Source organism: Sphaerodactylus townsendi, linkage group LG04 (assembly GCF_021028975.2).
Source record: "Sphaerodactylus townsendi isolate TG3544 linkage group LG04, MPM_Stown_v2.3, whole genome shotgun sequence".
Classification (NCBI taxonomy): Eukaryota; Metazoa; Chordata; class Lepidosauria; order Squamata; family Sphaerodactylidae; genus Sphaerodactylus; species Sphaerodactylus townsendi.
This window is the reverse complement of record NC_059428.1, coordinates 64,945,463-64,971,853: the sequence shown is the minus strand read 5'-3', so window position 1 is coordinate 64,971,853 and position 26,391 is coordinate 64,945,463. Positions and strand designations below refer to the sequence as shown.

At 42.2% G+C, this 26,391-nt stretch overlaps 1 protein-coding gene across 1 annotated transcript in view; it reads right to left on the bottom strand.

Moving 5' to 3' along the window:
• HUNK (hormonally up-regulated Neu-associated kinase) overlaps window positions 1-25,529 on the bottom strand; it is an 82,130-nt gene extending 56,601 nt beyond the window's left edge. Inside the window, exons 1-2 of the mRNA XM_048494719.1 lie at window positions 24,701-25,529; window positions 1,327-1,619 (exon numbers count right to left, since the gene is read on the bottom strand). Of these exons, the coding sequence (XP_048350676.1) occupies window positions 1,327-1,619; window positions 24,701-24,961 (554 nt within the window). The 5' untranslated portion in view covers window positions 24,962-25,529. The remainder of the gene's footprint in view (window positions 1-1,326; window positions 1,620-24,700) is intronic.
• Between the last annotated feature and the right edge of the window lie 862 nt (window positions 25,530-26,391).

Genomic DNA, 26,391 nt, shown 5'->3' with positions numbered 1-26,391 from the left:
TGCCATTTTTAGATGTTTTAGTCATCCGCAAACCAAACCAGCAATTGGGACACACAGTATACAGAAAACCTACACACACAGACAGATATCTACACAAAAACTCCAATCACCATCCAGGGCAAAAAAGGAGCACCATAAAAACTTTGGTACATCGCGCAAACAGAATCTGTGAACCTCACCTCCTTCAAGATGAATTGAATCACCTAAATAGGGCTCTACAGGCTAATGGTTATTCTAATACAGAAATCAGAAGGGCTGCAAGACCAAGAACAAGACACATGAACAAAGATAAAGAGCCATCTAGAGGGAAAGTGTTCTTACCATACATCAAGGGAACCACTGAATCGCATAGGAAAACTGATGAAGTAGCACAACCTACAAACAATCTACAGACCCACTAAGAAAATTCAACAGATGCTACGTTCAGCAAAGGATAAGAGGGATCCTTTAGCTACTGCAGGAGTCTATCGCATACCATGCAGCTGTGGACAAGTCTACATAGGAACCACCAAACGCAGCGCACAGACACGTATCAAAGAACACGAAAGGCACTGCAGACTATTTCAGCCAGAAAAATCAGCAATAGCAGAACACATGATAAACCAACCTGGACATAGAATATTATTCTGGACCACTCTGAAAGCCACTACGTCAGACTACACAGAGAAGCAATTGAAATCCATAAGCACATGGACAATTTTAACAGGAAGGAAGAAACTATGAAAATGAACAGAACTTGGCTGCCAGTGTTGAAAAATACTAGAGTCAAGACAGTGTCTAACCAGCTCCACACAAACACAGGATGACCATAGACAAAAGAAACAAAGGCCAGGATACTTCTATTCAGATGCTCCCACCAGTGACCTTGCTATCTCCAGTGTTACACCCATGCTATAGTCTTCATTGTTACTCATACTTCTATTCAGACGCCCTCAACTATTGACCTGGTTGCCTTCTTTGTTACTCACAGACAAGGTTTCTCCACCTACCCTGGACACTCCAACAGATATATACTCCATTTGCTTTCCCAACATCAGATCCTCTGAAGATGCCAGCCACAGATGCAGGCGAAACGTCAGGAGAGAATGCTGCTAGAACACGGCCATACAGCCCGGAAACCACACAGCACCCAAGTGATTCCGGCCGTGAAAGCCTTCGACAATGTAATGAATGTTTGGTGATCATCATCAGCCTTGAATGACTCTTCAATTCATTCCCTTAAATTCTAGCAAGTAACAAAGGAATTTCTTTATTAAGCTGAATTAGCTTTTTAACACATTATAAACTAGTGCAGAAAGTACTAAAGTATAGAGTTTTTTACATTACCTGTGAACCACTCCAGCACGATGTAGATGTTCAACTGCTAGAATCAACTGCCAAATGTATTTTCGTGCTTCATGCTCTTCTAGCCTTTTTTTCTCATAGATCTTGTGCATTAAGTTGCCTCCAGTGCATAGCTCCATGACCAGGTAGTAACTGTTTTCAGTTTCCAAGATATCTAGCAGCTGAGCAATGTTAGGATGACGTATCATTTGCTGAATCTGCCCCTCTCGCCTCAGATTCTTGGTGACATAGGTATCCTTTTTGGCTCTTTTCTTGTCAATAACTTTCACTGCCACCTGATAAGAAAGGCATACATCAGAATATATTAAAAACAAATAAAACAATAAATGTTTTTCAATAACACATTTTGAACCAAACTGAAAAAATTATCTTAAAACTTCAGCCAGATCTTGGTCAAATGGTTAATTAAAGCAATTTAGCAGCATAAATAGAAACGTTAGTTAAAATAGTGACAGTTGACAAGACTATCCAAACAACAAAAGAACAGAGCAACAACACTAGTAAATCAACAGAATGCTTAGATAAATAAAAAGGTTTTTGTCTGACCCCAAAAACTTGAAGGTATACATGCCAGTCATAACCAAGTCTACATTTATTAACATGATTTCAAGTGCAGCATCAGCCTGCATTGTGAAAAATTTCCTATGTAAAACTGCTGACTAAAAATATGCATTTGGACAAGTGGCCTTCCAAATCAGCCTCCAGGGTACAGTAGATATAATATCCTTATACATAATTGCCTAAGAAGAAGAGTTTGGATTTATATCCCCCCTTTCTCTCCTGCAGGAGACTCAAAGGGGCTTACAATCTCCTTGCCCTTCCCCCCTCACAACAAACACCCTGTGAGGTAGGTGGGGCTGAGAGAGCTCTGAGAAGCAGTGACTAGCCCAAGGTCACCCAGCTGGCATGTGGGGGAGTGTACAGGCTAATCTGAATTCCCCAGATAAGCCTCCACAGCTCAGGCGGAAGAGCTGGGAATCAAACCCGGTTCCTCCAGATTAGATACACGAGCTCTTAACTCCTACGCCACTGCTGCTCCGACAACGAACCTCCTAGCCAATGGGTGTGCAGGACTCATGACACTCCATCCTGTCCCTGCCCACCTTCACCCAACCCAGGAGCCTCCCCCGCCCCAAACAATATGGGCTGCTCTCCTGAAGGGGAGGAGGAAGAGGTCCCCCTCCCTCCCTGAACCCATTTTATTTTAATTTAAAATGGGCTTTTGTACTAGTAACTGAATAAATTGCTATACTCTTCTAAGCTATACTCTTCTAAGGGCCCAAGTACTGTTTTTGCTGCAAGCAGGAAAATCAGGGAAATAACTCTCCCCACTACCACATGGGTTTTGCACAGAAAAACAGCTGAGGTGGAGCAGGAATTCCTCCTTCCCCCACAACACCATTCCAACCCTATCTGGGCTGTTCTCTCTCTCTCTCTTTTTAGAAGTCTTTCTCTGCAGCTGCTATGTGGCTGCAGGGAACACAAGCTGGGTCCAGGAAACCCAGAACCAACTCTTTTACAAAGCAACATTCAGTTGGGCCCTAAGAGTTTTGACTTCAATGGACTTAAAATGGTATACACTTGCTTAGTATGGCACAGTGTCAATGCCATCCACTGCAAAATTACTCCAGTCTCACACAGGAAAGTTAATGGCAGTTTGTGTTCCTGATGCCTCTGGATTCTTATACCTGTGTCTTAGTGATTAACTTTTCTAGGCCCAGCATGAAAAAATGCTTCTGAAATTACCTGCAGAATTGAGTTCTAGTCTAGGCTGTTATTTTCAACTGTGGGGTTTTTTTAGGTTACCAGTGCATGTAAGGCAGCTGCATCATCAGAGCCAACTCAAGGATTTTAGCTCCCCAGGCACCAAAGTCACTGTTTGCCCTCTTTGCCACATGCCCCTCAACTTGGGAAGATGAGTCTACTGCTCATGCAGCATCCATATAAGTAATATTCATCTGTATGTCCTCTGCCATGGTCAATATTCTTGAATAAGCATGTCCGCCCTCCCACCACCACAGATACCATGAGGTCAGAACAGTAACACAGATTAGCATTGCCTGTTTAAACAAGCCATCCATAAGGATTTGAAGAATGAATTTATGCATACTGAAAGGATGTTTTCAGTTGGAAGAATACTGAATGGGAAATGTCACTTGAAAGGGAAAATAAGAAAGCATACCTTGGTGTTTCCCATGACTGAAAGACACAGGGTGCAATACAAATCTGTTTTTTAAGTGATTTATGAACCACAAAAAATAGAGGCAGCCCTCCTTCACTGAAAAAGAATGACCTACTGAACACTGAAAAGCAACCCACACATTACATGAATGTGCATGCAATGATGTATGTAACATACTGGCACTAGAAACAACAGTAGTCAGAATCAAACGTGGAACTCCCTAAAGCTCAGATCTGGTCCTCATGTCAATACAATTTGCTCACTCTAATGCATGTACTTCAATGACAAAATATGTTGTATACACATGTGTTAGAAAGTCTTAATAAGATTTCCTTTCTATGGCTGCAGTTTTGAGTTGAACAGTGGCATGTCTGTGGACACACTTAGCTGTTTTCCTTCATGGAATTGAAGCCAAGTGTTGTTTTTTTATGAATAGAACACCATGAGAGATCAAAGCAGCATCTCTCTGGTTGGTTTTTTGAATGTTAAAACTGCTGACTGGATTTTTTTTGGGGGGGTGGGGGGTTAAGAGTCCTCCCACTGCTCCTCTCCTCTCAACTACAGTTTATTACAGGTGCTTTACTTAAAAAAACAGTTATGGGAACACTGGCCTAGTAGCCCAACAAATTTTAAGCTGCTTTGGAGTAGATAAAAGGGCTGCCATAGGCCAAATAAGGCCGTATGTTTACCGTACATACTCATGTATAAGTCGAATTTTTCAGCACATTTTTAATGCTGAAAAAGCTCCCCTCGACTTATATGCGGGTCATTAAAAAATTTTGTGTGTTTTTACTTTGCTGGCCAGCAGGGGCTGCAGTTTTCATGCTAGTGGCACCAAAATTTCAGGGTATCCTCAGAAGACACTCTTGATGATACCAGCCTAGTTTGGTAAAGTTTGGTTCAGGGGGTCCAAAGTTATGGACCCCCAAAGGAGGTGCCCCCATTCCCCATTGTTTTCAATGGGAGCTATTAGTAGATGGGGCTACCCTTTTGAGGGTCCATAACTTTTTGGGACCCCCCTGAACTAAACTTCTCCGAAACTCCGGCTGGTCTCATCAGGAGAGTCTCTTTATGATACCAGCCAGGTTTGGTAAAGTTTGGGTCAGGGGGTCCAAAATTATTGACCCCCAAAGGGGGTGCTCCATCCCCCATTGTTTACAATGGAAGCTAATAGTAGATTTTCCATTTCTGATAATATCCCTTAAAATCTAAGTTGGGTTACATTTGGACATACAGATGATAATGAGGAATCCAGTTTTGAAGGATTTTAACTCTTGTGTTTTAGCTTGGTTGCTGATTGAGCTAAGGTTTTTGTACTTTTAAAGTTATTGTTGAGACCATATTGTTCTTGTTGACCCTCTTTTCCACTTACAGAGCCAGTTTACTGTTTTTCTTTGAAATAAATATTCAAAAACATTTAACCTACTGATGCCTCAATTGATGTAATTTTATTGGTATCTATTTTTGAAATTTACCAGCAGCTGCTGCATTTCCCATCCTCGACTTATACGCGAGTCAATAAGTTTTCCCAGTTTTTTGTGGTAAAATTAGGTGCCTCGACTTATATGCGGGTCGACTTATACACAAGTATATACGGTATTAGAATATTTTGGATTTTTAACAGTAAGTTTGTCTTTCATATCTATATGTACACTTTTTTTTGCTTTTTGCAACTTGTTTTGCATTGGTTTTAGTCCCCCCTCCCTTTTTTTGTATATCAAAAAGCCAACAAGGTGTTGTGTTTTGAAACCAGTGGACTCTAATCTGGAGAAGTGGGTTTGTTTCCCCACTCCTACACATGAAGCATGCTGGGTGACCTTGGGCTAATCACAGTTCTCTCAGAACTCTCTCAGCCCCACCTATAGCACAAGGGCTGTTGTAGAAGGGAGAAAGGGAAGGAGTCTGTAAGCCATTTTGAGACTCCTCGTGGCTGAAAAAAGTGGGGTATAAATCGAAACTCTTCCTCTCTTCTTCAACATTGAGGCACAGAAATGACTCTTGGTCTAGCTGCTGTTGCTGTGCCAAGGCATTTGACTGGCAACAGTGTCCATGCAGATGTTTTTCTGAACTTTCTTTCCTCAGACCCTGTGGTCACCATCCCCACTTCCCACACTACCAGAAGCCTTTTCCTTTCGGCTTTAAAGAAAACTGGCAATCTCTATATCACTATAGCAATTACCAATTTAAAGGGGGAGGGGAAGCCCTCCAATAGTGCAGGGAAGGGTCTTGGCACCAGTATGCGCATGACCGTCAAAAAAACTAACCTTCCCATTCACATGACATGCATATGGACTGCAACCTTTACAGAAAGATCATATTAAACCAGCTTTGAAAAAGTTCAGAGCAAAGCAGGGGAAAACCTGGAAAGTTAAAGGTAACATTATTTGGATGTGCCTCTAATTCTGAAGCAAAAGCAGAGTGAAACAGCCATATGAAAGCAGTCCTTGATAGCACAGCAATGCTATGAGCTTTATGAATATTTGCCTTTAAAAAATAATTCAGATGAGCACTCCCTGACTGAAATGATACAATGGGGAGTTGCCAATCCTTGGGAGCATTACCAGAGTGGAACAAGGAGGAACTGAGTCCGGGGCATGTGGACACCCTGCACCCGTGCCACAGCGCTGCCCACCCACGCTCCACAATGCCCCCGAACTCCCCCGCCCCAGCGTGTGCCCAAGGTGTCGCCCCCCCTGCCCCGTGGGCACTATGTCACTGAGCATTACAACAAATAAACAAAATGGCACAAAATGTTTTAGAAAAGGCACCTACAGATCCAAGTCGTATGTTGACAAACTTGAACCTTATACAGAAGTAGTGCCAATCCACCCTAATACAAAATACAGCACATTCTATGCCAGTAAAACATGATATTCTATCTGTATCTCACTGCTCTGATAGAGAAGGTAGAGCCAAAAGTAGCATTGTTACTAATTAATGTGACTTCATTATTCTATCGCAATGGTGAATACAAGTCTGTAAAATGAAAGGCTGCCTTATTTATATATTTTCTCTTTAATCCTGGTCTCTCTAAATGCCCAATGATGATGGAAACCTTGTATTCTTTATTCCTAATACCCATTTTACTTTCAAGAAATATTTCAAGGCATTTGTAAAATGTCCTGCTGGTGGGAAACAAGACTTTGGCTCCCTCAATTAAGCTAAGAAAAAGCTTTTAAAAAGAAAAGGCAAGTTCAATCTAAAACTGAATTTCAGTGGTACACAAAATTACCGAAGGCAGCAGAGCCAAAAGCTTTTTGTAAGAGCTGGTTTTCTACAGTGTACGTGTCAGTTCTTCTCAATAGCTTTTCCTGAACAGTCTTTGATTCTTGTACTCATAAAGAATAAAATGTATAACTGGCAACTTGTTTTACAAATAGCTTGATAATATTTGTCAATAGCAAGTTATTTTCCATGTGGGAAATACAGATCTGAATATTACAGAATATTGGTTTCCCTGAGCCATATCGTGGGCACAACATTCTCCATCGTGTTGTGTCATCAGATTCCTTGAACACTGTTCCAGGTTGTGGTAAATGCTTGAATGTAGTTGGATACAAGTGACTTCCTCATGACTTCCACAGTTCACACCTTGAGGTTGCAAGGCTTCTCTGTTTTGCATCTACTTTGGGTTTCCAACCAGTCCTGCATCCCTCTTTTTAGTATCAATGGGAGCATCTGTGTAGCAAGTAATAGAAGAAACTTTGGTTGGAAAAGAAACTACGAGTGGGAAACATCTGGGAATATTCAGTCCCTTCCTTCAGCCATCTGATGAAAATCTTTTAATAGTACAAAGAACACAATACAAGACTTCCCCTCCCATCTAAACTGACGCCACAACAGCTTCCCTTGTAGTGCCTGCAGTCCCCCACATTGATTCTTTGTCCCTGGGCTATGACCTTGACCCTAGCAACTCAGCTCCAAGCAGAGGTGGGATCCAACCAGTTCTCACCAATTCTCTAGAAGTGGTTACTATTATTTTCTGAGTGCCGAGAAGGGGTTACTAAAGCAACCTCCCTGCCCAATAGGGACTGGAGGTGTGTGTGTGCGGCGGCGCCACTGTTTGAATCCCACCACCATTGGAACATGTTATTAAAATTTTTGGATCCCACCACTGGCTCCAAGGATTACTGACCTCACTCAATGTGGCACCGAAGCTCAGCAACTGGGGGGGAAACTACCCAGCAGAAGCCAATAGTGCATCACACTTAACAGAGACCAAGGATGAGATGGAAATACATAACCTTTGTAAGCTAACTGCTTGGACAATCACTAACATATATAAGGAAATTCATGCTTTAAAAGGAAAAATTAGACACTCTTGCAAATAAATTGGATTGTCTAATGTCAAGGAACAACTCCTCCCAGATACAAACCCAGGGTGATCTATCTCCACATATCATCGCTCACAAGAAGGCTTCTGATCTTGCGGCAAACACCTGTTTGCACAAATCTTAGCCATTTACTGGAAGAAGATTTCTCCCCCAGCAATTATTGTTAGTCGATTCTTAACTATGCCTGGTTATACACAACCATAGTGGCCAATGACAATGCCCAGCTTGGAATACTATGAGTTTGGCCAAGCGTCATATTAGCGTTTTGACAAAGAAAAGCAGCAATCGCATTGATTTGTTGAAGATTATCAATATAGGCCCTGACATCCTGCCAGACTCCCAAAGACTTATCCTTGAATTTGACTCCTCAGTCTATCCCAAGATCTTGCTTAACAAGGCTAGAAACCTTGCTGGGAAAGGGGTCTTTCCTTTATAAATTAGTTAAAGTTATCTTTATAAATATGTTTCCTGGTACACTTTTCAGTTTGTCAAATTGTGTCTTGAATAATTAAGTTAATTAATGAGTTAATTGCTGTTATTTTTTAGGCCATTCTGATCTTTTAGAAAAGTTGGATATAAAATTTTAAAATACAATAATATCAAGTACATTTTTAACAAAAGTACACATCAACATGCTTGTCACACTTCCTGATACATATTCTGTGAAACATGATGAAATGTGCAAGAATCACAAGGAACTAGTAGACTATCATGTATGGTGAAGTGACACAAATGTCCAGTTCCCCACCCCCCAAATGCTTTTCTTAAATTTCCCTAATAAAAATGACACAAATTACTAATTTTAAAAATCACAAAAATTTCAGAGAATGAGCAAATTCATCATTTCTACAGATAAGGAAGATATAATATTCAGAATTTAAAACTCAACGATTTATACTGAATGAAACAACCATACTGGATCATGAAGACAGAATTCAAAAGAGATATTTTTCCAGTATTTGGTATCATGAAATGTCTATACACCTGACTTGATGCTTCAAATAATCATATATGACTGCTTTTTAGGCATATTAGGCTATACATGCTCTCTTCAGAAAAGGCCCTATTTCAAGTCAGTCACAACTTAATGATCATATTTTCTGTGAATATATTAAATACTTTACTCCATTTTTTGGTTAAAAAAATGACAAGGTATAGTTTCACAGAACATGTACCCATCAAATCTATGGCAGTTCTAATCAATGTATGTTTTTCTGTTTCTGATAGATTTCCTCTCCATTTTCTGACATGATAAAAAGAATTAAAAAGAAGATACTTTTCTGTTAAAAGATGTTTTAAAATGCCTAACGAACATCCAATATAAGCAAAGCACACTCAGTTATGTAACACCAAACCCCTGAAGACTGGGTTCAGAGGGCAAGGGCCCAAGTCTAAGGTCAGATTCCACAGATGCTCTTTTCACATATATCTGATCCCTCACAGCGGAAGCACCTATGCAACTTAAAAGAAATTCTCAGACATTTAAAGATTAAGCTCCAATACTTTCCATTTTGTTATGGAAGAACTCTCCCAATGGTCCATCTTGCTCCACTCCACAAATTTTCCATCAAAATCATGACATGTCACCAAAGTCACATACTCTCTTAAGACCAGAATATGTGTTTCAATTTGTCTGTAAGAAACTACAAGCACCTACATGATTATGGCTATTTGGAATATTTCAGATTGTACATCTAAGAAATCAGTCTCTTGTAAATGGGAATTTAGGTGGCATGCAATTATTTGAATCAACCCTAGCGATCAATGGGGTGACAGATGTCACAGCCAGATCGCCCTCACATACTGTTCCTGCTCTGTGACTCAGCTCCCTCCCTGCTCTGTGACTCAGTACCAGCAAATGCCATAGCACCAATGTTGCTGACCATATAATAATAATAAGGGAAATATTGCTGGGTCGAGGGAGAGTACAAGAGAGATATGACTCAGAAACCCATCCACCCAAGCATTCAGAAATAATTCCAACTATCCGCTATACTCCATGATAATGTTTAGCAGTAACTTTCTATGATCTGATAATGAGAACGTATCTGGGCAGGAGGTCACTGTAACTTCCTCAGCACAAGCCTCTTAATGTGTCACTGAAGTTCCATGTATTTATAGCATCAAAATATCAAGCTATGTAATTAATGCATAACAATCTTTTTTTAAGAATGCATAGAACTTTATTGATCATAAATCAAGCGTCTATTGCGTCAGTTCCAGAGGATGTTTTTGTTACATTGGCTCATTCCGCACATGCAGAATAATGCACTTTCAAACTGCTTTCAGTGCTCTTTGAAGCTGTGTGGAATGGCAAAATCCACTTGCAAACAATTGTGAAAGTGGTTTGAAAACGCATTATTTTGCGTGTGCGGAAGGGGCCATTGATACAGAGCCCAAACAGCTTCTTATGCACTGCTGATTCAGATACTGGATCTACTGGGGAAATTTTTTTTCTCCTAGATGGCACATCAACTGCTATTGTGACTGATGTGATGAATGCGATTGCAACTCCTGAATATTTGCATGATGATGAGGTGGAAGATTATTACAACTGCTCTCCTACTTGTGTCACTTTGTGACTTTTCATACTTCTGTGGATAAGTGCTCCCCTTCTCTATCATGCTAGCAATGAAATATCACTGAAAATTGAGCACCTCCCAGCCGCTAAATAATTGCTCATCTACTCCTTTTGCTTCAAGAAGAAACAACTAGGCTTGGTCAATACTCTAGAAATTCAGATTCAGATTTATTCGGGCATAAAATTATCTGTATGCCTGAATAAGACAAATAATATATTCGGATATACTCGAATATTCGGGTATACCCAAACAATTTGGATCCGTCTGCTTTTTTTGGTATTTTTTTTGGTGTTTTTTTGCATTTTTGAGTTTTGGCCTGAAGGGGGCTCATTTTTAAAGCTAGTGGCACCAAAATTTCAGATTATCATCTGGAGACTCCAAATAATACCAACCGTGTTTGGTGAAGTTTGGTTTAGGGGGTCCAAAGTTATGGACCCCCAAAGGGAGCTAACAGGAGATGGGGGTTACCCCTTTAAAGGTCCATAACTTTGGACTCCCTGAACCAAACTTCATCAAACTTGGTTGGTATCATTAAGACAGTCTCCGATTGATACCCTGAAATTTTAGTACTCCTAGCTTTAAAACTGCACCCATGACAGGCACCCCAAGAAATTGCCCAAGATTCTCTGCTCTGCAATGCCTTGGCTCCATTGTACCCAATGGGGAATTTCTGTGCAGGCTGCAAATTTTTGAAGATAGAGGCACCAGACTTTCAAGTGGCTCCAGGAGGCCTTCCTGGTAATAGCATCCAGTCTTGGTGAACTTTGCTTCTGGGGGCGGTGGGGGGATGGGTTGAGAGAGTTCTAAGGGCCCTTCCGGACACACGAGTCGACTCAGGTTTGACTCGTGTCGGCGGAGTCTTACCTTGACTCGAGTCCTCCCGTTCCTCCGCACAGCAGCCGACTCGTGTCTCCGGAGTCGAGCTCAGAGGGCGGGACCACCTCCCTGCGTTGCTTTCCGATTGGTTGTTGGAAAGCTCGACTTCAGCTTCACGCAGGCTGAGCGAGCGAGCTCAGAAAGCGGAGACCACCTTCGCTTGCGTTTTCCACTCCTTCACATTCCGATTGGCTGCCGTTCTATAGGCGGGGGGAAAGCGTGAAGTCACGTGAGGTTTTAGTTTTACGCCATTGCCAAGTAGGAGACTCACGTTTGCTCACGGGCTTTACGGCACAGGCGGCTTGGCCGTAGGAGCTTCTCGCATGCTTGTGAACATTTACTAATAAGTTGATTGGCTGGATGGCTGCGTCGAGTCGGCGGAGATTCCGCATTCCGCCGGCCTCGGCTCGAGCGCAACCCGAGTCCGCCGGTCGACTCGATCTCCCAGCAGGGTCGAGAAAATCAACGATGAGAGGGAGGTGAGTCGAGTCAGACATGAGTCCGACGCTACGTCTGTGCGGAGGACTCGGGTCGGACTCTAGTCGATCTCAGGTCGACCACGACAATGCGGAAACACCCTGAGAGAACTCAGCCAGTAGGCTTTATGTGTTTATGTCAGAAACCAGAACAGCCCACAGTGGGGAAGAAGGGAGGTATGTATGCCTGCATAGAAGACCACTGAGTGAACAACAGTTACAGGTAAGTATAATGTTTTTTTTTAATCTTCATGGCCTTCTGTGCAATCCCACATTAGGAGAGTAGCCAGCTCATTCCCACTGAGTCAGTGAGTGTGAGGCTGTTACTGAAGCACTACCCACCACACATAAGCAAAATCAATATGCTTTATTAGCACTATTAAATAGTAATGTAATACTGCTTTTTCCACAGTTGCATCTCATCTAATGCCTTGGCATAATGCTGGATGAGGGTGGAAAAAGAGAAGGACATAGCTGCTCTACAGATGTCTACAGCAGAGAGGAAAGCAGCTGATGTAGCCTAGGAACATGTGCTCTGATGTTCAGTGGGCAGTCCACCTTGGCAATCAAGTATGCCTTAGCTAATGTCTGCGTAACCCACAGAGACAATGGTTGTTTAGATACCCCGGAACACTTCTGAGGGCCCTTAAAGCAAATGAAAAGATGTACATCCTTTCAGAAGGATGAAGTCCTGTCTAAATCAAATAATAAATACCTATGAACACTGAGTATCAGTAAGGATCTTTCAGCTCCAATAGGCGGTGTGGAAAGAAAACAGATAACACAATGTCTTGGTTCAAGTGAAAAGAAGACATCACCTTATGGATTTGCTCCAAACTAGGTCTGAGCACCACCTTATCCTCATGAATCTTCATAAATGGGAGATCACTCCTAAGAGCCCACAAATCTCCCACCCTTCTTGTGGAGGTGACTGCCACCAGAAAAGTAGTTTTGTAATATAAAAACACCAAATCGCAGGTGGTCATGAACTCAAAGCATTTCACCATCAGGTGAGTTAACACTAGGGACAAGCTCCATTGGGACCCAGGAGCCTTAACTTGGAATAAAGGCTGGAAATAGCACTAGTTCAAGTACAGCAGCCTTTGGGCATGAAGGCTGAAGCTTTCTGGATCCCTGTCATTATGTTCAAACATAGAGGGCACTTGCCCCTAATCCATATAGTTGCAGTTTTTTATTTATTTCTGTTCTTAGTGGCCCTCTGGAAGAGATACAACACAGTGATCCCTAGTCAGGGTAATAAACCTCAAGAATTCACAAAGTATCTTTACCAAAAGAGTTCAAGATACGAGATTATATTTTTCCAGTTAACAATGAAACTACCTGTTAAAAAGGGATGAAAAGAAGCTTCATAGAGGTATCACAATTTCTTAGTATATTCTGAAAGTATTTTGTTTATTTTCCCAAACATGAAAGTTCCATCATAACACTAAACATTAGTAACAGGAACTTGGTCAGGTGATCAACAATCTATGAACCCTATGAACTTTGGACCAACCATCTATGAACCCAAGTTCTTCTCAGGACTCAAAGCCAATATCTTCTTCCATTCCAGCTGCCTGTAGAATGGGCCAGAAAACATTGTCTTGCTCCATTGGTTTTTAAAAAGAAAAGTGAAAGCAAAACGTATATGGTAAATAAATGTTTGTGTACAGTTAAGTCCCTTGCAGAGAATTGCAGAAGGAAAACAGAACAGATGAGATTATTCTTAGTTGAGACAAAAGACTGATCAACTCTGCCCCCTAAGTTAGGATGTTGGCTGTATCACAGTCTGGACATCACCATATCTACAAAATAAGTTATCTATGAAATTCTATCAGACTTTATATTATAGTGAGGCCTTATCCAGGAGACTGAGCAGGCATTACTAATTGAGTAGGAGCCAAATACCATTGGAAATAGGATTGCCACACACACAAAAAGAACAAGGCTGAACCCACTATGATATCCCACCCACCCTTATCCCACGCTTGAGGTTGGTGCAAAATTATAGCCATAATAATCGCAGGTGATACAACTTGCAGAGGAAGACAGTGGAAATGCAACAGTGCTTTTAAAGGCATTGAGTCAACTGAATCTGAATTGTTTTAGCAAAAAGCACAGTGCACACAATGGTAGGTACCTCAGAGATGGCAGATGCAGCAGAGCACAATGAGAGGTATTGTGATTATTACATCTTTGCCAACATTTTTACTATAATTTGAGGTTATCGTGCTGTGAATAAGAGAAAACACATCTTCACATGTACCCTTCCAATATCCCTTATTTAAAAGTAAATAGTTGTTGATCCATTTTTTTTCACTGCTTTGGATTAACTATTCAACTTGTCCTGTGACCTCCTCTTCCAGGAACAAATCTCATTAAGGCTTTATGTAAGCCAAATACAGGATTGGTAATGGTACACCTGCAGAAAAAAAAATTAGAACTGTATTGGTATTTATATGTTTATTTCAATTGTTCACAACTGGTTCAATAGATAAGGCCAGGTATGATATTCAAATGAAAACATGCCTGCTTACTGCATGAAATACCCCATCACTGACAGATAACAGATCCATTAAGACCTACTACATTGCTGTTTTTAGAAAATGCTTGCTTCATTCAACATGAACCTGTTGTAGGTTAACAGGAATCTCCAGCTTTCTGTGGAATGCTTGTTCTTCCCACACAAACCACTCCCGCATTTCCAAGGTTATAAAAAAATACAGTGCAGCATCTGTTGGCTTTGCAAATATAGTCTAAAAGGAGAGCATTCTATAAAAAGAACCACTTCTAATATTAGTCATTTTATCTTCATGGCACATCAACTTGGTAAGTTTTATCTTTAGCAGCTGCTTTGCATTAACAACCAGGTACTGTCATTCAAAACAGCTGATTTCATAAGACAGTTAAGAATGAGAAGCTTTTTTTAAACTCAGTGGTAACACTAATGAAATGAATTACTGGATTTTTGAGTAGATTGAACTCAAAACATTCAAACTTTGTGATTACAAGACTTATCCTTGAAATAAATGTCGTAGTTTCCATATCTATCTATAGACTGGCAAAGTCATTCTGTAGCCTTGAAAACCAATGCAACAAGCTCAAAGTAATTGTAATAATCCTGAATGAAGCACTAGAGTATTACTTCTGTCCACCAACTGTATTCAACAGGTTTTCACATATTTAAAACTTGGGCTGTTTCCACAGAACAATTTCCCCCCGCACGGAACACAAGAAGCCCCCAATTTAAATAAGAGTTTCCACACCACATCTTGCTCATCCCGACTCGTAACTCATGGGCCTCCCAAGACTCTCCCCTTTACACGGGATCAAAGCTTGGCTTTTCCCATAAGAAAGCCTATGTGCACCTTGTTCTCCCCACCGTTGACTCTCAGGTATGCCAGGGCTGCTATCACCTTGGTTGATGCACCTTAAACCACATGCAGTTCTCTGCAGGAGGAGCTGGTGGGTGAGATGGGCACACAGGTGCAAGAGACGTATATTGTTTGCAGGCTGGAAAGGGAGTCCCTCCATGCTTCCCATTAATAATGGGATAATAATGTAAAAATAATAATAATATAAAAAACTACTTTACATTCTATTTTTGACTTACTGCCTCAAGCCCAGCTACATTTACCTTGACTATGGAAGTAAAAGAATGATATCAAATTTGGAATAATACAAGTGACCAGGAATGAAAAAAGTCGCCTCCAGGTTAGACTATTGTAACTCGCTCTACGCGGGCCTTCCCTTGCATCTGATCTGGAAGTTAAAATTGGTCCAACATGCGGCAGCTCGCCTGCTTACAGGGGGGCCTTTTGAGATCACATTCAGCCTGTACTGCGCCTCCTGCATTAGCTTCCAGTTGAATTCTGAATCATCTTCAAGGTGTGGGTGTTGACCTTCAAGGCCTTACAAGGCCTGGGACCTTCATACCTTCGGGACTGCATTACCCCATATGTCCCCACTCGGCCTCAGCGTTCGGCAGAGGCCAATCTACTGGAAGTCCCTGGCCCCTCGATGATGCGACTGGCCTCCACCTGGGCGAGGGCCTTTACGGCTCTGGCCCCGGCCTGGTGGAACACTCTCTCTCCAGCTGTCCGGGCCCTGTGGGATCTCGGCGATTTCCGCAGGGCCTGTAAGACTGAGTTGTTCCACCAGGCCTTTGGAGAGACCAGTCACTGAATTGTGCCCCCCCCCCTGTTCTCCTGTGAGGGTCCCTTTACATCTTTGGGACCCACCGTGCCCCCCTCTTCCCTCTTCCCTTGTTAGGAGGATTTTTAAGTAAAGGTTTGCGGAATGCCAATTTTATGTAGCAATCGCTGTTTTAAATTAAATTAATAATTTTAGAGTTTATGGGGCTGAGTTCTTAATGTTAGGTATTATTTATTAGTTGCTATTGTATTATTGTATTTTATGTTGATGTTGTACACTGCCCAGAGCCCTTCAGGGATGGGGCGGTATACCAAATCGAATTAAATAAATAAATAAATAAATGAATGAATGAATGAATGAATGAATGAATGAATGAATAAATAAATAAATAAATAAAGCTAACCTAAATAATTATATACTGCTTGTTTTATTTTTTGAATACTAGTTCCATTGCCAACTCAGATTTGAATGGAGACGGACAAAACATCCCATATATTTAAGAACCCATATTAAATCTAAAAATCATGTATAAAGGAAACATTTGAGTTTTGCAGTTATTTTGTATTATCTAGACCAGAAAATGAACAGAATACACCAACATTAACTCATCAATCTACAAACATCTCATTTAGGATACAAATGTGAAATGCCCTTCAGGTACTTTGATTCACATTATCAAAAGCCCTTAGCCACTTCATATATAACTGTTGCCATCTGAAATGTACAACTTTGTATAGTTTTTGGCTCTTCCCTGACCCTAAATTACAGACTGGCAATTAGCAGTGCAATCACTTAGGACTTTGGTTGGTGCAACTCTGCACAGAATTGTACTGTGACAAAAAAAATTGCCTTCCAGTACAGATACTAGTACAGAGGGGATTTATATTAGACCCTCTTCTGACTCACTACCACATTTTTAATGCATATCCCCAAGCCCACCACTGCTGATGCATTTTAAGGAGATCTTTAGAGCAATTCTGTGTAGAATCATGCCAGTCTAAATCTACTGCAATTATAGGCTCACACTGAAGTAACTTTGTATAGGATTTCACTGCTAATTACCAGTCTGTAATTTAGTTTGGGTCTAAAATAAACTTGGCACTCCAGATAAGAGCACACAGTGCTTTTGGCCTGCACATGTTTAATGTATTATCAGCCAAGAGATGGTCTTCTGTTATTCCTTTTTTACCATTTTAAAACTCTAGAACTTACAACTATTTATATCATGTCATTAGGCCAAAATATTGCAGCCAGATTCTATAAACACTGTACAAGCACTGATACTGTAACTGGCAAAATGTTATGAAGTTACTTCCACTCATAGAGGAAGGCCAGTGCAGTGCAGTGGTTAAGAGTGTCATACTAGTATCTCAGAAATCAAGGTTCGAATCCCCAAACTTGCCATGGAAGCTCCATGGGTGACCTTGGACCAGTGATGTTCTAACCTGCCTTACTGGGCTCTTGCAAAAATAAAGCTGTTTTGGGGCCCAATCAGGGAGACAGGTGAAGTACAAATGAATTACATTAATAAAAAGGCACATGGAAACCAAAAGTCTCTTTGACTGCTTAATTAACTCATTAACCACTAAATAATGAGTCTGTGTGAAGAATGATTAGTCTCTTCAATTTTCATTCTGTACCGGTAAGAGTCTTTATTCCAGGACTTGATGAAAACCTTGTATCCCAGCCAATGATCACTCAATGCTGTTAAGAACTTTATTTAAAACCACTCTCATCCTTGAACAGATTAAAAAACAAACAAGAATCACAATGATACAGAAAATTAGGTTGTAAATAGAAAAGCATGTGTGCCATTCCTTCCCCTACCCAGCCCACATTTAAAAATGAAATCTATATATATATAAATCTAACAGTGTATTTGTCTCTGATGGTCTCCCTCAGAAGCTGCTGGACGGATCGCCCCCAAATTTTCACAGGACGTCCCTCCCTGTTGCAGGCAGGTAATCGGACATTCAAATAACTGAAAGTCCATACCTGAGACAGGTAAAACGTCTTTTTCCTGGTGCACCAGGCCATGAAGCTGCCTGTGTTTAACTGTAACCCTTAGAATGTTCGTGCAGCCTGTCTGTGGCCTGAGGGCTTGGTATGAGGGCTTAGAATGTTCGCTCAGATGGGCAGAGATGAGCAGTGAAAACAGTAAATAGGTTATACTGGTAGGTAATACGAGTGGAAGTGAAACACATACACACTTTGCTGTGTGAGACGTCAGGTGGAGTTCCCCCCCTCACACGCAGGTAACTTTCACTCTCTGTGCCTCACCCTCTGCTACCACACAATACACATCCAGCTCATCCTCACACAACTCACTCTGCCCTCCCTCACATCCAACCACCACTTACCCACTTCCTCACCCATATTCGCCACAGCTCTCTTTTACTAAAAGCGAGCTGGAGTTTGCCTTTTTCTTTTAAGACAATCCGTGGGGTGGAGGCGAACTAACACTACTGGCTCCGCTTCTTTTGCACGTGGCCCTTTAAGAACCCAGGGAGCTGGCCTCGATCTGAGCGCCTCACCACCCTGCCTCTGCTGCCTGACTGGGATAAGAACATAAGAACAAGCCAGCTGGATCAGACCAAAGTCCATCTAGTCCAGCTCTCTGCTACTCGCAGTGGCCCACCAGGTGCCTTTGGGAACTCACATGTAGGATGTGAACGCAATGGCCTTCTGCGGCTGTTGCTCCCGAGCACCTGGTCTGTTAAGGCATTTGCAATCTCAGATCAAGGAGGATCAAGATTGGTAGCCATAAATCGACTTCTCCTCCATAAATTTGTCCAAGCCCCTTTTAAAGCTATCCAGGTTAGTGGCCATCACCACCACCTGTGGCAGCATATTCCAAACACCAATCACACGTTGCGTGAAGAAGTGTTTCCTTTTATTAGTCCTAATTCTTCCCCCCAGCATTTTCAATGAATGCCCCCTGGTTCTAGTATTGTGAGAAAGAGAGAAAAATTTCTCTCTGTCAACATTTTCTACCCCATGCATAATTTTGTAGACTTCAATCATATCCCCCCTCAGCCGCCTCCTCTCCAAACTAAAGAGTCCCAAACGCTGCAGCCTCTCCTCATAGGGAAGGTGCTCCAGTCCCTCAATCATCCTTGTTGCCCTTCTCTGCACTTTTTCTATCTCCTCAATATCCTTTTTGAGATGCGGCGACCAGAACTGGACACAGTACTCCAAGTGCGGTCGCACCACTGCTTTATATAAGGGCATGACAATCTTTGCAGTTTTATTCTCAATTCCTTTCCTAATTATCCCCAGCATAGAGTTTGCCTTTTTTACAATGCCATGCATTGAGTTGACATTCCCATGGAACTATCAACTAAGACGCCTAAATCCCTTTCCTGGTCTGTGACTGCTTGCAGTCCTGGTCTGTGACTGCAAGCAGGATAGCCTGCTTGCCCCTGTTCTGCCTTTCCCAAGCCAGGACTGTGCATGTCAACCAGCCTCATGGACAGCGGGATTCACACTCTGGACAGTTCCGTTGTGGAATGGGAAGGGTTAACTTATACTAAAAAAACAAGACAGCACCATATAATGATGTGCATTGAAAAGGGAAAGAGGGATTCCATTTGACCATCCCAAAAGGCTATGCTGGGGATCATTGGACCTGCATGGACATCTGTGTGGGTTGCGGACTGTGATGAGAAGGACAATTGCCACAGCAACGCGTGGCTGGGCCCGCTAGTGCATTTTTAAAATTGTTATCAACCCTTTTCTGAAAAGATAAGGTAGCCTCACTGCAACCCAGATGAGAGATTCCGAGATTTTAGGGTGTGGCTATCCCATAAAGACAAAATTATGTGATAGTTACATAACTTTACTAACAATCTAATTGGTTTTCTCAAAAGGAGTGATATCAGACACCTCTGAGTATCCCAAAGAATAAGTGTTGCAAACTCAGTTCCATTTGTTCTAGGATTTTTTCTGGGCATCAAGCCATTGATTCATATGTTATTCTCAAGGCTGAAAATTGCCAGTTAGCTTTTTAAAAAGTGAAAAAATGCATGCTTGCAGATTTACACAAACCCTTAAAGCAAATTCTCAGATATACAATGTAGAAATGTCCTAAACAATGGTCTGAAGTTAAAATCTACAACAAAAGCAATATAGTTGTTAAAAGTCCCATTCACGAAGTTAGCTTGCGTTAATATAGTAGTTGGATAACTCTTGGATGTACAATTTAACATGGTGAGGATATGTGTAGGTGTCAACAAAGTTGAGATAAATGCTGTAAATGTAAGAAGTTTAGATTGTCAAGAGGCTTAACTTGATAGGGTCACTCAAGGTGGAATGGCCACAGTTTAGGCACCAGACTAAGATGCATCCACCCCCTTCAGGAATCAACAACCACAGCAGCATAACAGACTGTCTGAATGGTGATGGGCAAAAAGGAATCCTTGAAGTAGTCAAAGGTGACATTGATGGAGGATCTATCACAGACAATGGCTGTAACACTTTAGCTAACCCTGGTTCTTCTGTGAAGAAGAAGCAATGGTAAACTGCTTTTGATCACTCACAGAGATCTGTTTTACAAGATCCAAGAAATCACAGTAAAATTTAAAGCAAGATTAGGTATACTGAAAGATCAATGTGAAACAGGACAAAATAGAGAAATAGATATGAACAATATACTGAAGAACTGTACAGAAGAGATGAAAAGAAGAATCTTTTGAAGAACCACCAGTTTTAGAAAGTGATGTGAAAGCTGCACTCAACACAATTGGGAGAAACAAATCATCAGGAACTGATGGGATATCAATAGAGCTATTTCAAGCCACAGAAATGTTGTCCAATAAAATCTTAACAAGAATATGCCAACAAATATAGAAAACAGACTTGAAACACTCAATTTACATTCTAATTCCCAAAAAAGGAGATGTCAAAGATTGCAGCAACAAATGAAGAATCACATTAAATGAAGAATCACATTACAAAGTAAAGTGAGGCTAAAAATCTTAAAGTAAATACTATTACCATACATGAAAAGAGAAATGCCAGATATTCTCATGGCATCCATTAAAGCCATGGTGGCGAACCTTTGGCACTCCAGATGTTATTGTACTACAACTCACATCAGCCCTTACTAGCATGGCCAATTGGCCATGCTGGCAGGAGCTGATGGGAATTGTAGTCTATAACATTTGGAGTGCCAAAGGTTCGCCACCACTGCATTAAAGGAATGGGCACCAAAGATCATACTAATTTATATGAGTTACTGGAACATACAAGAAAATTAGCTTGTATTTCATAGAGCACAGCAAAGCTTTTGACTGTGTGATCTAGTCTTTAAAAAATGGATGTGCCATAGCATCTGATTGTTTTGATGTGCAACTTGTACTCTGGACAAAAGGCTACTGCTAGGACCAAAAATTGAGAAACAGAATGGTTTCCATTGGGCAAAGATGTCAGACAAAGATGCATTTTATTTCTCTATCTTGCCAATCTATATGTAGAACATATCATAAAGAAAGCTAGATTAAATTTAGATGAAGCATTTATGAAAGGAATTTTTACTATTTGATATATGCCAATGGTCCCACATTACTGGCAGAAAATATGACTGGGAAGGGCAGCCATTGAGGAGGTAGAGAAGATCCTTAAGTGTAAGTATATATCATTGGAGACCAAGATAAATCGTAATACAGTGTTTCCTATTAACATGTATGGGTTTGAAAGTTGGACAGTGTAGAAAGCAGACAGGAAGAAGATAGATTTTTTTGGAATGTGCTGTTGGAGAAGAGTTTTACAGGTACTATAGACTGCCAAAAAATCCCAAATCACTGGGTTCTAGATCAAATCAATCCTGAACTCTCCCTATAAGCTAAAATGACCAACTGAGGTTATCACACTTTGGTCACATTACAAGACCAGACTCAATGGAAAAGACAATAATGCTAGAAAAAGTTGAGGGTATCAGGAAAAGAGAAGTGAATTGAATTGATTTAATCAAGGAAGCCAAGGCCCTCAGCTTTCAAGAAAAAGTCTGTTAATCAGATATTCTGGAGGTCATTAATTCATACGACTCAAAAATCGGAAGCAGCTGACAGCACTTAAAACACAAACTTTGACAACTGGACTGATGATAATGAAGGCTCATTTTTTCAAAGCACATTGTCTACAACCAAGATTCAGATTTCAGAATCAAGAATGAAATAAACTAAGAAAATTATTTACTTGTATAGTCTAAAGCTTAAACTGTTCACTTGTAACCTAGTATGCTAATCCAGTGTCGTCAAGAAGTTTCCCTAAGCTCCAGGAACTCTTCGTTGCCAAAACTCCAGCTCTGCCCCAAAGCTGGAAATAAAGCAGCCAACCAGTCCTAAAAGGTAGGCTCAGTTGGTTAACCAAAGAGTCCCCTGAATTTGTACTGAAGCCACAAAAGAACACAGCAATGTTGGTGATAAGTTCATTTAAAGACGAGTACAAGCAGCTTTATCCTTTTCAACAGAATGATGACAGGAGATGTGTGAATTAAACCACCACATCTGTGACTTGATGGAAAACACACGGGCACACATATACAACATACATGCCTAACTGCCAAATCAGTTTGTAAAATGTTTCAGACTAGTCATCTTCAACAGCCCAATCTAGAGGGGAGGGTGAATCCCCCCCTAGAGTCGGTGCACCCTTGCGCAGGCATGGGTGCCCATCCCACCAGAACAAAGGCAAATACACCGTGTGTGTGTGTGTGTGTGTCACTTACCTTGACAGGTGGGTGTTGTGCAACTCCACAGCACCTGACCTCGAAGTAGCTGCCAGTGCCCAGGCTCACTGGTACAAAATGCTGTGCCAACATGGCCAGGGGAGGGTCGACCTTAGTTGGCCTCCACTACCCAGCTAGGTCCTATGCACTGGTGTAGGCATCAGCTGAGATATTCCATCACCACTACCCCCATGGGAGAATTTTGGATCTTTTTTTTTTACTTTTCTAGGGCTCATTCTGCACACGCAGAATAATGCACTTTCAAGCTGCTTTCAGGGCTCTTTGAAGCTGTGCGGAATGGCAAAAACAGTTGTGAAAGCAGCTTGAAAGTGCATTATTTTGCGTGTGCGGAATGAGCCTAGGCAACCCACACTGCAGGGAAACTCTTTGGAGGGGGCACAGCAGAGCCAGAGCAGTGTTGTCCCAGCCCTCCAGCCACTCTGGACTGGACTACAAATCACTTATTTCATCATTATCCTTGAACTGCCCTATATTAACCCAGGGTAATTGGCTTTAGTGCTGCTATTTGTGAAAATGAAAAAGATCAGTTCACAAGTATTCTAGAATTTTATACCTCAGTGTTCCATGTCAAAGCCTAAACAGACTCTTATTTTAACAGTATCAAGAACTTCTAAACACAAAAGTCAATTTTCAGTTGTCAAACAATAAACAGCTGAAATTATTAGGTGTCATGTTATTTTGTCATTGCATTTTGAAACAGAATAGCAAAAAGCATGGAAGAAAAACAGAAATAAGTCATCCTTGCTATTCACTGGGCATACTCAGTACAGTACAAACATAATACAAGGCCTTCCCCAAAAATAAACAGTTAGGTTTTTAAAATGTAATTGTTGACCTTTTGTAACAAAGGATTCACACAATTTCCAATACACTGTGATTCTATTCTACAGCATTTCAACAGGGTCCAAAAGGGAAGGGACAGGATATTAAAATCTAAAACCAGCTGAGGTCCTCCCCGTGATAACCAGCATCCTGGGAGCAATTCTGAAAACACTAGGGCTGCACTTGAAACACCTTCAAACTGACAAAATCAACATCTGTCAGATTCAGAAGGCAGCCCCGTTGGGATCTGCATGAATACCACTTGGATACATTACAGTGACCTAGGCCTCTGGGTGGGACTCAAATTGTAATGAAATGCCAATAACCAGCTAAAGAACTGGCAACTGAGATGCTAAACAAAATTAAATAACAAATATAATAAGTTTGTACCCTGGGGCAATGCAATTATTTCCCCAATTAAAGGATTTAAGGGAGAGAACCGGTGAAACTTGAAAATATGCCCTGAGACAAGAGTTCAAATCCCCATTCATCATGTTTAAAAAACCCTCCAAGCCTTATTAAGTGACCTTGGTCCAGTTCCTCTCTCTTAAGGTATCCCATCTCAACCATTCATGAGGTGGTTGGATAAAAATGTACAGACTGGCATAGCGAATAGTTATGAATCTAATGTGCCATGGTGACGACACACGGCCTCTTTCTTGAAGTTCTTTATTTTTTCTTTCATGGCTGCATGACCCTGATGTATCAACTTTGTTTTTTAATGCGACCCTCCTTTCCAACCTGTGGCATAAGCGGGTTGTTGTTGACGGCACGCTGTCCCAGCGGCGAAAAGTCCGCGCTGCTGCAGCCCGCGTCAAGAACTGTCGCAACGGGTGCGAAAAGAATTGGCGCTGATGCGGGAGAAGTTGTCTTACGAGTGGGAAGCCGGTAAACAGCGGCCCCTGCGGGCGAACCACCGGCTGCATCGGGGAGGGGGGACGAGGCGAAGCAGCCGGCGGCGAAGGAGAGCGCTAGTCCCGGGCTGCAGCCGCTTGACTGCGGCGAGAAACTGCGAGGAGGGAGATTGTTGGCGGGACAAAGGCTGCTGCAAATCAAGACATTGTCCAGGATAGCCCACCTCCTTGGAAAGACAGCGGCCCCTGGGCCGCCACAGGGAAGCTGTTTCACTTTAGGAGGGAAAAGAAGCTACCCCAAGCGGGGGTGGGGGTTGGTATAACTACCTTTTCTCCGGTCACGACATGCATCCCTTCCCGCACTTTGGCAAAGGAGCCTTCGCCCAACTTCCTGCCGATCAGGTAGTTGCCGACGCGCTTGATGTGCTGGAATTCGCGAAGCCGCTCCCGGGACGCCGCCGCGTTGACCCAGGCCGCCAGGAAAGTCCCCTCCGGGCCCAGGGGAGGCGTGGTGGGCTCCCCGCCACTGTCGCCGAAGCTCGCCGCCGGGGGCTCGCTCAGGAGCACGTCGCCAGCAGCCGCCGGCATCCTTTTGCTGCAGCAGCCGCGGAGCTTCCCTGCAAAGTGCGGGCCGGCTGCCTTCTTCTTGTGCCTGCAACCGAGGGTGCCTCACGGCGGCGCGAAGCTGCGTTGAGCAAAGATGGTCTCGAGCTGCCGCTGCTCGTGGCTGCTTGCGGGTGCTCCCCACTCTCCAGTCTGCAGCACCAGTCTGCCAATGTGACCAGCACCCGCGAGTCCACGTGGGGACCCGACAGCGACTGTAGAACTGCAGAAGCAGTCTGCTTCTCAGGGCAATAACGCCATGCAAAGGGCAAGAAGGCTCCTCGGAGGACTGAGGCTCGCCTGGCCGAAATCGAGCACGACTCCTGCGGCGACAGCGAGACTGTTTAAGGGCAGCAAAGGCGAGCAGCAGTGCTAAGGCGCTGGGGGCTGCACATCACGTTGAAGCAGGAGCCAGCGCCAGCTCCCGCAGATCAATTGTCTCTAGTCTCCCTGGAAGCCAGTTGGCTGCCTTCTCGTCATTGAATCTGTCGATCACTTTTCTCCTCCCTCTTGTACCGTGCCTTGCTGTCTCCTGGTGCTGTTGCTTGAGGCTCCCTTCCCCCTTATACTGCGGGGAGGGGTCAGGAAAGGGGGGGAGGCTTGTTCGGGCTGAATTTGCAGTAATTTAATCCGATCACCCTCTTGGGAAAAGATGCAATGAAAACTCGACCCCAGCCGTGATCTTTTGGAAATTCGGATAGCTTTCCCTTTTAGTCTTTTTTTTGAATTGCTTAGTACAGGTCTACTACCAATAAAACAAAATCACATAAACACGCTTTAGTTCTAGGGAGAGAGTTGTCAAGAAGACACCATACATTCTGGAAGAAGCTGCATTTCTCATTCTTTCTCTATAATTAGGGCACTTGTGCAGTGACAGGCACTCTGTGTGACTCCTTTTCCAAGCAAAGCTTGGTTTATATATTTTTTTCATGATCTCTTTTATTCTTCCTGGATAATGTTTTTTTTAAATGCTGTTTTCCCCACCTTTGGTGCTTGAAAGCACTTCAGTTGGCTTTCACTCGTCTGCTGGTGAAATGTGCTCTAGAGCTCAGATCGTGACAGCCGTGCCAGGAAAGCACAAATACTCCCCCACCCGTTTCTGATGTTAAGAAATCCAGGCTAAAAGTAGAATTATCTGGGGGGGGGGGGGCACATGAGGGGGAGAACTCAACCTTTAGTTATACATTATTATTTATTTACAGCTGGTAGCCTTTATTTTATGTCCTCAACATAATGTGTTTATCAGTTCCCCAAATGCATTTTTACAGTTCATTAATATTGCATCTTTTTTCCTAACTACCGTTATGTTTTATTTGTTTATTTAGTTACTTATTATATACTTGTTATCCACCCATCACCAAGGTCCCTGGGCCAGGTACAGTCATAAAACCCAGCGCACTTCTCTAAAACAACTC